This window comes from Hyperoodon ampullatus (assembly GCF_949752795.1).
Source record: "Hyperoodon ampullatus genome assembly, chromosome: 6".
NCBI classification, from domain to species: domain Eukaryota; kingdom Metazoa; phylum Chordata; class Mammalia; order Artiodactyla; family Ziphiidae; genus Hyperoodon; species Hyperoodon ampullatus.
The window spans coordinates 6,344,168-6,358,521 of record NC_136919.1 but is presented as its reverse complement, the minus strand read 5'-3'; the positions used below and the strand labels follow the sequence as shown (position 1 = coordinate 6,358,521).

Here is a 14,354-nt window from a genome sequence, read left to right as displayed (position 1 = left end):
AAATGAGATCCTTGCTCGGTAGAGTAATCTTGGTTGTAGGTTTTTCCCTTTCATCACTTTAAATATGTCCTGCCGCTCCCTTCTGGTTTGCAGAGTTTCTGCTGAAAGATCAGCTGTTAACCTTATGGGGATTCCCTTGTATATTATTTGTTGTTTTTCCCTTGCTGCTTTTAATATTTTTTCTTTGTATTTAATTTTTGATAGTTTGATTAATATGTGTCTTGGCGTGTTTCTCCTTGGATTTATCCTGTATGGGACTCGCTGCGCTTCCTGGATTTGATTGACTATTTCCTTTCCCATATTAGGGAAGTTTTCAACTATAATCTCTTCAAGTATTTTCTCAGTCCCTTTTTTTTCCTCTTCTGCAACCCCGGTAATTCGAATGTTGGTGCGTTTAGTGTTGTCCCAGAGGTCTCTGAGACTGTCCTCAATTCTCTTCATTCCTTTTTCTTTATTCTGCTCTGCAGTAGTTATTTCCACTATTTTATCTTCCAGGTCACTTATCCGTTCTGTCTCAGTTATTCTGCTATTGATTCCTTCTAGAGAATTTTTAATTTCATTTATTGTGTTGTTCATCATTGTTTGTTTGCCTTTAGTTCTTCTAGGTTGTTGTTAAACGTTTCTTGTATTTTCTCCATTCTGTTTCCAAGATTTTGCATCATCTTTACTATCATTACTCTGAATTCTTTTTCAGGTAGACTGCCTGTTTCCTCTTCATTTGTTTGATCTGGTGGGTTTTTATCTTGCTCCTTCATCTGCTGTGTGTTTCTCTGTCTTCTCATTTTCCTTAACTTACTGTGTTCAGGGTCTCTTTTTCGCAGGCTGCAGGTTCGTAGTTCCTGTTGTTTTTGGTGTCTCCTCCCAATGGCTAAGGTTGGTTCAGTGGTTTGTGTAGGCTTCATGGTAGAGGGGACTGGTGCCTGTGTTCTGGTGGATGAGGCTGGATCTTGTCTTTCTGGTGGGCAGGACTGCGTCCGGTTGTGTGTTTTGGGGTGCCTGTGACCTTATTATTTTAGGCAGCTTCTCTGCCAATAGGTGGGGTTGTGTTCCTGTCTTGCTAGTTGTTTGGCATAGGGTGTCCAGCACTGTAGCTTGCTGGTCGTTGAGTGGAGCTGGATCTTAGCATTGAGATGGAGATCTCTGGGAGAGCTTTTGCCGTTTGATATGACGTGGGGCTGGGAGGTCTCTGGTGGACCAATGTCCTGAACTCGGCTCTCCCACCTCAGAGGCACAGGCCTGACACCCGGCTGGAGCACCAAGACCCTGTCAGCTATGCAGCCTCTTAATAAATGTTTAAGTATATAATACAGTGTTGCTAATTATAGCCACAGTGTTTTACAACATATATATGGAACTTAATCATCTTGCATAACTGCCTTTTAAGACATGCTCCCGGGCTGCCTTAAATCAAGATAGCCATTCCTTCCATTAGGTCTCTCATTTGTGTAGATTTGTTTTCATGCTTCACGTTCATACACAAGTTGTTTAAACTAGTCATTTTAGTTTTCAGGAAAGCGTTCTGGTCAGTTCTCTGTTTCATTAGGGGCTTTTTCTGAGGTTCTGTCTTTTCTTTTGTCTGGAACATAGTCTTCGATTTCTTCATTTTGCTCGACTCCGTGTTGGTGTCTGTGCGTTAGATAAACAGCCCCCTCTCCCAGGCTTGAAGGGGCCTCGTGGAGGAGATGAGCCTCCCCCTTCAGCCCTGCCCTGGCTCTTGGTTGTCTCTCAAACCTTTGTGGTCATCCAAGTGGCCTATTTTATTTTTTATCAGAGTCCCGAAGGGAAGGAGCTCAGGCAGCACCGAGATTCAGGCAGATTTTCGGAAGCCACACCCTCAGGCCAGAATGGTTTTTTTAAATTAAGGTTTATTTTGAAGAGGTCTGAGTTCAATTTAAATGTCTACCAGTACCTTCCAAAGGAAGGTAATATTCAGAGACAATTGCCCTCATCAGATGGCTTAGGGAAATTTCTGGAATATTCACATCCGAAGATTCCTTATTGATGAATGCCTTTGACTTAAATCTAACCAAAAAGTGCAACATTATTCTTTGTACATTTTTATTATATATTTATAGTGAACAAGCTTAGTTGGAAACAATTAAAATACTTAAGCTGTTGGTAAAAAAATAAAAAAATAGAGTCCATCTGGTAAGCAGCAGCTTTGGGAAGTAACCGGAGACGTGGTGTGTTTTTCCTTTCCCTGTGGGGAGCCCTTCAGCTCAGCATTCCATTACTGTTAAGGCAGGGTTGCTCTGGGGTCATAGCGAGAAGCTGAATGGCTGGCTCCTAGCATCTTCCCTTTGACTGAAGTGTGATCAGTTGATGTTCTCCCCAGCAAGGCAGGCGTTCCTGTTCCCCACATCCTTTCCTTCAGCCATGGCATCTAGAAGTGCAGATGCTTTGTTAAGATATATTTGTCTCGTTGGCAAAATTTTTAAAAATTTGTTTTGGTTTTTATTTCTCTCTGACAGTATTTGGTGGTAGTGGTAACGAAAACGCAAGAGGGCCTGTGTGTGTGTTAAAATCGGGAGGAAAAGGGAAGCAGACAGACAGACCAGCAGTCCACTGGAGCCTAGGGGGAGTGTGTTTCTTTATTCTGGCAAGATTTGGGGAGGGTGGGCAGTTTGAGCCAAGGTTGACCCTTGGGTTGCCTCAGCTTCTGCTCCTGTTACCGGGGAAGGGCGCTACGTGCTCTGTTCTCCGGGGTTGGCTGAGTGTGGGCCCTCCCATAACGGCGAAGTGAGCGTCTCTTCCATGACGGGAGGGCTGCACGTGTACCAGCTAGAGAGGGAGTCGGCCCTAATGAAGGTTTGCTTACAGGGGTGGTGGTGGTGTTCCCGGGAGCACCGGCCCAGATGAGCCTGTGAAAGACACGTTGAGGAGCCAGTTGAGGCCAGGTGCCTTTTAGTCAGCAAGGCAGTTGTGCTGGGGTTTCTCTTTAGCTGAGAACTCGACTGTTGGGAAAGTTCTGTGAATTTATAAGACGTGACGGCAGAAGAGGCCTGAGTGGGGAGGCTTCAGCCGCAGGTGAGGGTCAAGGCTCAGCAGCTTCTGGGACCGCCGAGGCCGGGCTGTCATCTCTTCTGCTCAGGAGTACCGTTCCTGGAGGGCCCTTCTTAAATCCTCCAGAAATAACCCAAACCAGAGACCAGCAGAGCCTTGTCTGTGTTTTCTAGAAGGTCGTGAGTACTCTGTCTTGCACACTGGAGGGTGTTTCCTGAAGGAGGCACAAGGTCTGATCCCCACCCAGGACATCAAGCACCTCTGTGCAAAGTGTCAGTGATAATGTCTATGCCTCGCACACCTAAGACGAATTCACACCCTTCCTAACATGCCCTCTGCACCAGAACTCTGACCTGGGCCATGCACTGACCTTGCCGACTGAGGTTCTGGGTAGCTTCTCATTCACCTCTTCTTACCTCCTCTGTCTGAAGCTGAGCTGCGGGAAGGCAGTGCATCGGGAAGTGAGTCTGGCCCAGGGTAGTGCGTCCTCCCCGCCCCCAGACTAGGGCTGCGTGCAGTCCGGGCAGCTGCGCCCTCTGGGCCTGGGGAATGAGGGCGCCTTCGGAAGCAATGCCGACTTTCCATCTTTTTCTCCTTCTGTTCCTTTTGACATCTCTTTGGGCTCAAGCTCAGAGTGGCTTACTGATTTTGGTAACAGAATTTATCATAACAAAATCAGCAAGTTAAGTATTGGATGTAATTTCAGTTATCAGACTTACAGCCACCGCACGTGCTGTGCGTATCCTTGATGCTCTGAATTATTTCTGCCATCTTGAGAAGCGGGAGTGGGAAGAGATCTGGTTTGGGTTCCAGAAGCTGTCTCTCTGGAGCCCCCCTTCCAGAGTGCCGGCTTCGGGGTTGCCGGTAATCTTTTACTACTTCCTGCATTCGTGCAAGTGGGTAACCAGTAAATGTAGAAACAGAGGTTGGAGACTAATAGAATTGTCTCTTAACCAAGCCTCTCTACATTTCAAGTCCAGAAATGGTTAGCATTTCGATTTAGTTTGGTTACAGAAACAGAGGCATCCGTGTGCCACTTGGGCCCAGGCCACAGTTGACGGCAGTCTCGTGTGGCAGAGGGAGCAGTGGGGACCCGGAGCCCCCTTTCTTGTCTTTCCCGTATTCATTAGGGCCCTGTTGCTTGCAGACACGAGACTCAGGCCTCTACAAGGAAAAGAGAGGTCACCACGTAGGGGTGGAAGGAAAGCGGGAGGCAGCTGGGTCCGTCCGCCCCCCCCCACCGTCTCCGCTGGAGCCCCCCCTCCTCTGGGCGCCTCTCCCCCCTCCTCCGGGCACCTCTCTGCTCCACTGTCTTCTCCATCCTCCACGCTCCCCTGGACCCATCCCCCTGGGAGCACCTCTGCCGGCTTAGCACTGTTGCCCCTTGCCTGAGACCGCCTCAGGAGCTGCTGACCCTTGGGCCAGTGTCCTCTTGAAGTCAGGAGTGGCCACCTCGGCTCAAAAACGTTGAGCAGGCCCTGGGGGCAGGACAGCTTCTGCTGGCAACAGCGCGGGACTTGGCAGCCAGAGAGGCTGGCTTGGCCCGGGCACCGAGTCTACTCGTGCTGGTGTGAGCGCTCTGTCGGCCCTGCAGGTGGTTCCGGACACCAGCCGGTGCCGAATCCCCCAGTCTCCCTACAGGAACAGCATGACAGAGTGTGGACAGCACTGCGATAGAGGTGTGTGTCTGGAGCCACAGAAAGGCATCTGAGCAGTGGGGGCGAGAAGGAGCTGGTCAGGCAGGGCAGGAATGGGCAGGCCTTGCCCTCTGGGGACCAGGCTCTCCCCGCCTGGGCGGCTCCGGGGGCTGCGCCTGCATTCGCATCCCTGGGGTTTGAGTTTAGGCTGAAAATCACCGCTGCTCGGTGCTTGACCTGAGCTTTGTCCGGCGTCTTTCTGCGCCACACGGAGGGCCTCTGCGCAGGTTGTGTGTCGTGCGGGGTGCTGCTCCGAGGACAGGGCTTCGGCTGTTGGTCCCCCTTCAGTGTTTGTACTGAAACCAGGGCACGCAGGGGGGTGTGCGTGGAGCTGTGAAGTTGCCAAAGCGCCGCCTCCTGCCCGGGAGGCTCCCGGGCGTCAGTCTGACCACGGGCTCCTCCTCTGTCTCCTGCACCTGGCGTCCCTCTCACTTCTCAGAGGTTTCACTGGGGAGCCAGGGCGCAGCGCCCATCCAGCCTCACACCACATCCCACCATCGCTGGCTCCGCCCGTGCCACCCTTCTGTGCCCGCGCACCCCTCACCCTGCAGCAGGGAGCCTCCCGCTCAGCCGCTTCTCGCCCGGGGCTCCTCCTCCGCTCACTGACCGCTCCCCAGTCTCCAGCTCCAGCCCCCTTGCCTGTCCTGAGCTTTGGGTCCCTCTGTCCACCTGTCCACCATCACCCCAAGCTTGCCTCTCCCCTGCATACCCTGTGGGCTTCGGCATCCACCCAGTCGTTGTCAGCAGAATATGGGTCTTGGCCTAAATGCCTCCCTCTCCCTCGGCCTGTGTAGGGTGAGTGACCGCTTCTTGGAGGCTTAGCGTCATGTCTCCCGCCCTCTCCCCACTTTATCCTGGTGCCCTGCCCTCGTGTGGCCGATGTCCTCACCTCCCATCTTCTTCCCTTCCCGTCCGTTCTCCTCAGCTACCCGGATCACCTGTACACTGTTTTTTAAGAGGATACCCTGGCTCCTCTCCGGAGACTAGATTCTGAGTGTTGGGGGTTCAGGTGTCTCCGTGCTTTTTTGACTCCCCTGGATCCTGCTGGAGGCCAGGCCTGAGAACCCAGGTATAAGAGTCACGCCCACCCCGGCGACATGGCACGGAAGGCCGTCCACAGCCCCGCACGCCCACCCTCAACTCTCCTGCCACGTTCCTTCACCAGCAGCTTCTTAGCACTCCCTGACTGTTGGGGGGCTTTCTTGTGTTTCCTCCAAGCCTTTTCTTGTTAGATTTCTTTTCAGAAACTCCCCTGCCCTCCCCCCACCCCTCCATCTCGCTGCTGCTCCTCCTCGCCTCTCAACACAGGCTTCAAAGCGGCCCCCAGCAGAGGTGACTCTTCTCACCCCAAGCCGTCGTCACACCTGCGCCTTGGCACTCCCGTCCTGTCCTGTATGAAGTGGCTCTGTGTGTCCGTCTGGAAGACCGTCCCTTCTGCTGGGCAGCGGGCTCCCTGGGAGCACCAGTTCCAGCTCTCTGTCCTGGCCCAGGCCTGTCCTGACAGAGGGAACGTTGTTTTCTCAGTTGGGCTGCCATCTGGCAAGGAGTTATTTCCTTAGGGAAGGAAAGGGAGCAAAGGTTTTCTCAGGCCCGCTCTACGAGCCGTCCTCGGGTCACGGCACCTGTGCTCTGCCCTCCGCGTCCGTGCGGGTTGGCCTCCTCCTTGTCCTTTTTAACCTGGGGCAGTAGCCACAGATCTGCTGGCTATTGCCAGGAGTGTTTCTGGAAGACTCAAGGTTGTACTTCTTCCCTTACATCAACAGGTTTGGAGGCGCATAGGGGTTGCTCTGCTGGGGCTGGAAAGGCTTGTGGTGCCCGTGTTCTAGTCTGGAGAAGGTCCCTTTAGAAGCTGCCCTGGGTGCATGGATTTCTCCTGGGAGAAGTGTGAGCGCTTCCCGGTGAAGTCAGGCCCGAGACGGGCACCGGCTGGCAGGAAGTGATGCTAGGTTCTCTCAGTTGGTGTTCCCTTTGTTTGAGGGCTGCATTTATACTCACCCACAGCCTCTGCAGGGATCCCTCAGTTCCCACAAGAGCCACCTACCTGCAGCATACTTTGTCCTGACTTTACCAGAAGTACAGATAATGCATGAGTCCAAAGGACTCTTGTTTGAGAAAAGCCCCACCTCTGGGGAGGACTGGATGGCTTTGGGGCTTGGTCACAGCAGCAACATGGTGGCAGGAAAGAAGGGAGAAAAAATTTTCTTTCCTTACTCAAATAAAGTAATTTATCTACTGTTAGGTCCAGCTGGACAAACTCTAGATGTCACATGTAGGGCCACTAAGTCGCCATTTGTAAGTAACAGGATTTGGGAGTTGGTGGGGGGGCTAGGTAGGGTCCTTGGAGAGAGTCTGTTGGAATGATTGTTTGAATTTATTCTACTGATTAGGAAATTCCTGTTGGTCCGCGATGGAGGAACATAGGTGCCTCCTTGCTTCCTAGAGTCCCTAGGGAGATGCTGGGCCAGGGGTGTTTGTTTCTAACACTTTATTTTAGGTTCATAACATTGAACAAAATTGAACAGAGGGGACAGATACTTCACATATGCCCCCGCCGCACACACACATAGCTTCCTCCATTATCAGCATCCCCTGTCCACAGTAGTACGTTCCTTACAACTGATGGGCCTGTATCGACTTACTATCATGCAGAGCCCGTAGTTTACAGTAGGGCTCACTCCTGGTGTTGTACACTGTGTGGGTTTGGACGGATGTGTGCCCACCATTATATAATAGAATCATACAGAGTCATTTTGCTGCCCTGAAAATCCCCTGTGCTCCGCCTACCAGGTGGAGTTCAGTATCTGGTTGGTGTTTCCTCAGTTGCGTCATGGATACCCAGATCCTTAGAATCTGTCTAGCTCACATTTTGTGAGGCAAGAGGCTGTCTTCTCATAGACCCCCACCTTCTCAGGAGATGTCGTGAGTCACTCTCTGTCTCTAACGGTCAAAGAATCTTTGGGCCCAGAAAGTTCCTCCAAACCTGTGGTTCTGTCCCAGGACTCAGAAATGACCCACTGTGGCTGATTAGTGTAAATGTCTACAGCTGATTAGCTTTTTTTTAGAATGTTAATTATGATACAGATACTGGTGTCATAATTGTGACTAGTGTATATATGTAACATAAAAATTTGTGACAAAAAGAAAGAGATGAATGCTGGTTGTGGTAACAGCTGGTATGTAGTGACTGGGCACGACGGAGAATCTCGTTTTTCCCTCACGACAGTTCTGGAAATTGGGGACTGTGTTTCTCCTGCAGCACAGAGAGGTCACGTGACTTGGGCAAGCTTACACAGCTTGCAAAGAGCGGGTCATGATTTGAACCCAGGTGTGTCTAATTCCAGAGCCAACACCCTTTACCCCTGGCTGCCACCGTGCTGTGGTGAAGACGGCCTTTTACTTTAAGAGTGAGGTTTTCCTCGTTTTTTCCCTCAGAGTGACCACGTCAGGGGTGATGGAGAATATGAAGAAAGTCAAGAAGGTGACCAACGGCTCAGTGGAGCCGCAGGGTGAGTGGGAAGGCAGCGCGTGATGGAACAGCTCCGAGGCGGCACTGTCAGAGGAAACAATTTATTCATGGTCCTGTTGGTCAGCGAGAGAGGTCGGCCCCTCCCGACGGTGACACCGCAGAGCATGTGGCTGGGAGCAAATTGCCACGGAAGCCTAACTTTTCACTCTTTTCTGGAAGCTGGATCTGTGGCTGGTGATAGGCAGCTAGAATTCTCCTTCAGGTGGGAGTGCTGGGTAGGGGGTGTAAGAGGAGGAGGGTAGAAGGAAGACTTTGTTTTTAATCTCTCTTATTTTAAATTGGGAACTCTTCAGGTAGGTGCAGTTGTGACCCAGTGTGTAGCAGCGGAATGTTGGTGGATGGGGCACGGCGGGGGGCGGTGTGTCTGCAGCCGTTCAGGGGAAGGGGCTTTAGGAAACGAGCAGATGTCGAGTAGGGCACGGAGGCTCACAAAGAAGGGAAAGGTGAGCATCGCTGCGTCTTGGGGACAAAAAACGAGTGAGATCAGGTTATTTTAGAAAGCAAAGTCAAAACCCAATTTAGTATTAAGAGACTGCCCCAGGACTTCCGGCCCTGAATGTCACCCAGACCTTCATCCCGGATTCTGAAAGTGACCAGAAACAACGGTCGTCAGAGTCAAGGCCCTGGTGATGGCAAATGGTTCTCTTGACTGAAGTGTGTTCTGTGTTACCTAATGGATGGACGGAAGTGTGTGTTTAAGCTCGAAAAGCCGCCTCCTGTAGGATTTCCCTGAACATCTGGTCCCCCCGACGGCCCAGAGCAGCACTGTCTCTGGCGGCCCTCTCTTCTCGCAGCTGCGTCTATTTTGTGTGATCAGCATACGGGGAAACGGGAAGGACTTTTCCTTAAGGAGCAGCTGGGGGCAGAAAGGATCATGTCGAAGCACATCCTTAAGGCAAATCGTCATCATGACAAAGCTTTTCCTGTAGCCAGGTAGGACTTCTAAAGGGAGGAATGAAGCAGACCTTGTCCCTGTATTCCAAGAGTAAGTATGCGAAGAAGATGCGGGTGATTAAACAGGTTTACTCTCGGGGTGTGGGGATGATGAGATCTTTCACAGAAGCTCAGTGAGGTTCCCTTCCAAACTTTCAGGGCTTGGAGAGGAACACGGATAGCTTGCCTGAGGTGAACAGTATTGCAGCTCGTAGCCAAGTCATCTGAGTAGTGGGACAAGCTCAGAAGTTTCCCCATGACGGAGGGCATAGCAGGGCTTGCCGCTCGTTTCCTACGAAGGCTTTGGCTGCCGGAGCCTGAGATGGGGACTGAAACACTGCATCAGGCAAGCTCCCTGGAGCGTGGGGCCCCGGCCGGGTGGGGTAGCTCCCAGTGCCCACGTGCGTGAGGAGCCCGAGCCCCCCCCCACCCCGGCCCCGACCTCCTGGCCTGCCTCCTGGGTGCTGGATGGTGACGGTGGCTGGTGGTTATTCTCTTACCTCTGGCTTGGAAGGGTCGATCAGAAGCCACAAGATTTAGGGGTGCCGCTCAGTATGCCCGGTTTGGGAACCTGAAATGTCTTTACTCAGAAAACAGTTATTTTCCCTCTCCTGTACCATTTCACTTCCTAAATGATCAGTGAGGAAGCAAGTGTCCTTTCTATGCGCTTCGATGAGCCCTCTGTGCTCTGCCCAGTGCCCCCTCCACAGGGGCTCGGTCCTGGCTGAGTAGGAGGAAGAGCCAGCATCTTCCAAGGCTGCTGCTGCCCACCTCTCCGCAGATACCTTAGGGAAGGGTTCGTGTGTCTTCCCATCTTCAGGAGCGAGGAAATACGCCCCAAGTATTCATCTAAGGGCCTTTTTTTGTCTTGTAAGTAATCCTGGAGCTGTGTGACAGGAGAAGGAAGTGGCAGGGAGGACGGGAGTATTTTTGAGACTTTGTTTTCCTGACGTGAACACCATCCCAGTGATTAAGAAATGTGTCTCATACTGTGGCCAGAACTCCCTTTGCTGCTTCCTTCCGAGGGACGTGTTTGCTGTTTGTCCTGCAAGCAGATGTTCTCGGCTAGGCCGTAGACCTCTTGGCAAGAACCAAAGGTTTGAGGAAACACCCCACCACCACCACACACACACACCCACGAAAGGGTCTCCACAGAGGTGTCCTCACTTCATGTGCTGGAAGCGGGGAAGCGAGTGAATGAAGATGAGTGTGTGCATGTGGGCTGGCACCGGCCCCTGCTCAGCCCTCCTGCTCTGAGGTCCCCGGGCCCCAGCGGTCACAGGAGGGCGTGAGCCAGAGGGCTGGGCTTCTCTGTGGTACCGGGTGGTCTTCAAATCCCACGCGGCACCTCTAGGCTTGCAGAATGGCTGAGAGGCTACAGTTTTACAGTCCTGACCCTTCCGGAACCAGAAGGTACAGATGAGATAAGGTAGTGGATTAGAAATAAAGGCAGGCCACAGGCTTCCTAACAAACGGGTCGTCTGCCCACGTCCTGTATTTTAACTGGCAGAAGGTTTAAAGGCAGGCCGCTGATCAAGAGGAATCGAAACCCCAGCCCAAGATTGGGAAAATAGGTGGTAGTTCAAGTTTTGACACAATTGTTTAAGCTCTTCATCCTGTTCCGCAAACATTTGTTCTCTTTCTCTATGACTTGATGGCAGTGAAGAGCATTCGTCTCTACTCTTGAGTAAAGATGACTGCTTGGGGTCTAAAGCCAAGTTGTTTCCCCAGCTGACAGCCCACTCCCTGATTCTCACAGTCCACTTGGGCTCATGGTGATGCCGTGTTTGAATAGCTAAGCCCTCTCCGTATTTCGGGGATTGGGCAGAAAGGATTGGTGCACGTCACGGAGTGGTCGGTGGTATTTATAGCTTCGCTCTGTGTTCTGCTCCCGGTTTCTGCCTACGCGAAATATACGTACTTCCTCTGCGAATCCGGCCGTGGACTGGAAGTGCCGCTGGCTGTGAAACTTTAGGAAGTAAAGGGTCTGTTTTCCTTTAATAAAGTGTGTGTGTTTTGCTAGAAAATTACTTCTTGGACAACAAGAACAGTCACTGATCTCTTAATCCTGGCTCTTAACAGTGGCCAGAGACTCCATCGGCCTGTTTCTTGGTCCCGTGATACTTGAACGGTTTAGCAGCAGTGCCTCCCCTGAACACGCCTGCTGGCTCCTCTTGGAAAGAGAAGCTTGCTCTAGTGTAAGAGATGGTTTCTCAGATCATAGCCTGAGTCTGTTTAGTTTCCTTTCAAGAAACCACTTTAGAGTAAAATTTCCAGGTTTTTTTTTTTCCCCCGGACAAGTCCAGCCAGCCAAGGCGGCACCCAGTCTCTTCATAAGTCCACTCCGCGGGGCTGCCACGGCCAGACGTCCACTCCCTCGTTGCGATCTCACCACAGGCTGCTCTCCTCCCCCCCCTTCCTCCCCCCCTCCTCCTCCCCCTCCCTCTCCCCCTTCCCCCTCCCCCCTCCCCCTCCCCCTCCCCCTCCTCCCCCCTTCCCCCTCCCCCTCCCCCTCCTCCCCCCTTCCCCTCCCCCCTCCCCCTCCCCCCCTTCCCCCTCCCCCTCCCCCTCCTCCCCCCTCTCCCCCCTTCCCCCTCCCCCTTCCCCCTCCCCCTCCCCTTCCCCCTACCCCCTCCCTCTCCCCCCTCCCCCTCCCCCCTCCTCCTCCCCCCTCCCCGCCCATCTCCTCTTTCCTCGCCTTGGCCCTCGCCCATCAGTTCCACATGGGCTCAGTCTGGGAATACGGGCTGAAGCCTTTGGTGCATTGCAGCATTTTCTCCCAGCAGCTGTGTGAAGGATGTCTTTTCCAAGCTCAGAATTGTATCCCAAGAGCACAGATTACTGCTTCGGACCATATATGATCTTCTGCCCCCGCACAGAAACGTCTGTCTTGTTTTAGTCCATACTGACCAAGGAACAGTGTCAGAGATGCCAGTTTTAATTGTGAGTGGCTCTGGGCATCTCTGCCATCCTGGAGCATATCCTTCGAGGGAGGCTTCTAGGACCTGAGACAGTCTGATGGGTTATTGGTCCTGCTCTGTACACCCCGTAGAGCGGTGGGACCGTTGGTGCTTCCTGCTGCCGAGCAGCTCGTTCAGAGGACACGGGTCCTCGCTTCCTCCTCCTCCTGCTCTGCACTCCACACCTCACCCTTGCTTCCCTGACCCACGCCTGGCCTTCAGCAGATTCCAAACACGCTGAGTCCAGGATGCCTGTGGCCTGCTGCTTTTTTTTTCTCTTCAGAATTCAGAATTCCCCACTGAAGAAGTTAAGTTAGACTTTGACTTGATACCTCTTGGTATATCAAAAACCATACCAGACGTTCTAGAAGATCTGCCCTTTACTCCAGTTTTCTCTAGGGTGTTTCTGGCAGGAGGTCGTACAAGAGCTTCACCTGAGTTGATGCTAATACTCATCACTGCGACCTGGAATGTAGATACTGATTGGCAAGCCGGACATTCCCCCCCGGGCCCCTTCTGTCACCTGGCGATGCATCTGCCCTCTCCGCACGGCTTATGCTTGAAATATAATGTTTTTCAGTGGCTCGTTGCTAGGACATGGACACGCACATCCTCTGAGAGACTGTGTGCAGAAAGCACTCGGCGGGGCGGGGCGGGGAGACCCAGGAGCAAGGATTCGGTTGTGTCGCGTCAAGGACCTTTGGGACCTACTGGCAGGAAGTCTGCAGGCCGTTTGGGCAGGAGTGCGGATAAAGTCAGTAAGGTCAAGGTGAGATGGAAGAGCTAGCTCACCCCCAGACAGCAAGCTTCTCTTGGGGCGGGGTTTGAGGCTTTGGGGTGGGCAGCCAAACCATCAGGGGGCCAGGCGGTCAGCCTTCTTAGCGTTTAAGACACTTATTACAAAAGGATCCAAAAATCCTGTGCACACAGGGGGGTTTCTTGATGCCTTAAGCAGCCTTTGCGGATGATAAATTGGATTTGCCTAGTCATGTGACCTCAGAAGAACATCCAATCCAGAAATAAGTTTCATTTGGGGGAGAAAATGTAAATATTCTTTGCTTTCCAGGTTAGGTTGGGATGCAGCAGGAGTTTTCAGTACTTTTTTTTTAAACACTGATGGTCACTGAAGAGTGTTTATGTGAACATCTGCCGGGTGGAGGCTCCGATCGGGATGATGTAGGGGACGGGTTCTCCTGCTGTGATGCAAACGTGTAAAATAAAGATTCTGTGACAGGAACGTATGTTTGTAATCCGAGGGAGTTGCCGACTCCTGCCTGCTGTCTCTCCGCCCCCTCCCCCCTTATAATTCTTTCCTTTGTGATTTTTGTTCATTAAATTAGTTAATTGCCTCCCACTCGCTCCCATTGGCAAGAGTGACACCTACTAGAGAATCTCCCTGTGTCTCAGCTGCCATTGAAACTCAAACGTGACTTCAACTCCAGAGGCTTTGTTTTGGAACAAGCTGAAGATCAGTTGTAGTTGACTGGTGTCCTGCCTCCACTGGGGACGGGGTGCTCTCTGAGTCAAGGCCTGGGCACTGCTGCCATTTGAGGGGAGATGACGGCGGAGACTTGGGGTAAAGCCCACCCTGCGGCAGGCTCGGGTTCACCCTTTTATGATGTTGGTCATCAGATAACCCTGCTGGTGTTCCCACATCAGAATCAGAGAAATCCAAGATTTCAGACTCAAGGTATTTTTGGAAGTCATCCAACCCCAAACCCCTTATTTTACTAGGAATGTTTTAAATTGAGGTGTAACTCACATACAGTAAAATTTACCCTTTAAGCGTACAGTTGGATGAGTTTTGACAAGTGTATATACAGTTCTGTAGCCTCCGCCATAAGTGAGATGGAACATTTCCACCACCCCATAAAGTCCCCTGTGCCCCTTCTCAGTCAAAACCGCCCCCTGTCCAGAACTACCACAGCCGCTGCTCTGATGTCTATGCTGTAGGTTAGTTTATTCTGGAACTTCACGTGAGTGGAATCACACTTCCGTGTATGGCTTCTTCCACTCAGGAGACTGTCTGTGATTTGTCCATCCAAAGCCCTGGCTTTAAAGCTGCAAAAAATGGGGGCCTAGAGAGGGTTGTGCCCCACCCTCCCCCTCACCCAGCCAATAAGTATCGGAGCTGAGGTGAGAACCCAGGTCTCCTGACTCCAGCCTTGGTGTGGTGATGAGGATTAAGTCAGGGGCCTGGCCTGGAGCTCTGTCGGGTTCTGTTGCTGTGTTTAC

At 52.1% G+C, this 14,354-nt stretch overlaps 1 protein-coding gene across 5 annotated transcripts in view; it reads left to right on the top strand.

Moving 5' to 3' along the window:
• GPR107 (G protein-coupled receptor 107) overlaps positions 1–13,374 on the top strand; it is a gene marked incomplete at both ends in the record, with an annotated part of 69,285 nt that extends 55,911 nt beyond the window's left edge. For 4 of the 5 annotated variants that reach the window (XM_079706889.1, XM_079706886.1, XM_079706885.1 and 1 more), the window contains one exon: positions 8,133–8,229. In XM_079706889.1, the coding sequence (XP_079563015.1) occupies positions 8,133–8,229 (97 nt within the window). Of the gene's footprint in view, positions 1–8,132; positions 8,230–12,699 lie in introns of those variants that run through there. The other variant, XM_079706887.1, reaches the window with a different exon arrangement.
• Positions 13,375–14,354: the final 980 nt, after the last annotated feature.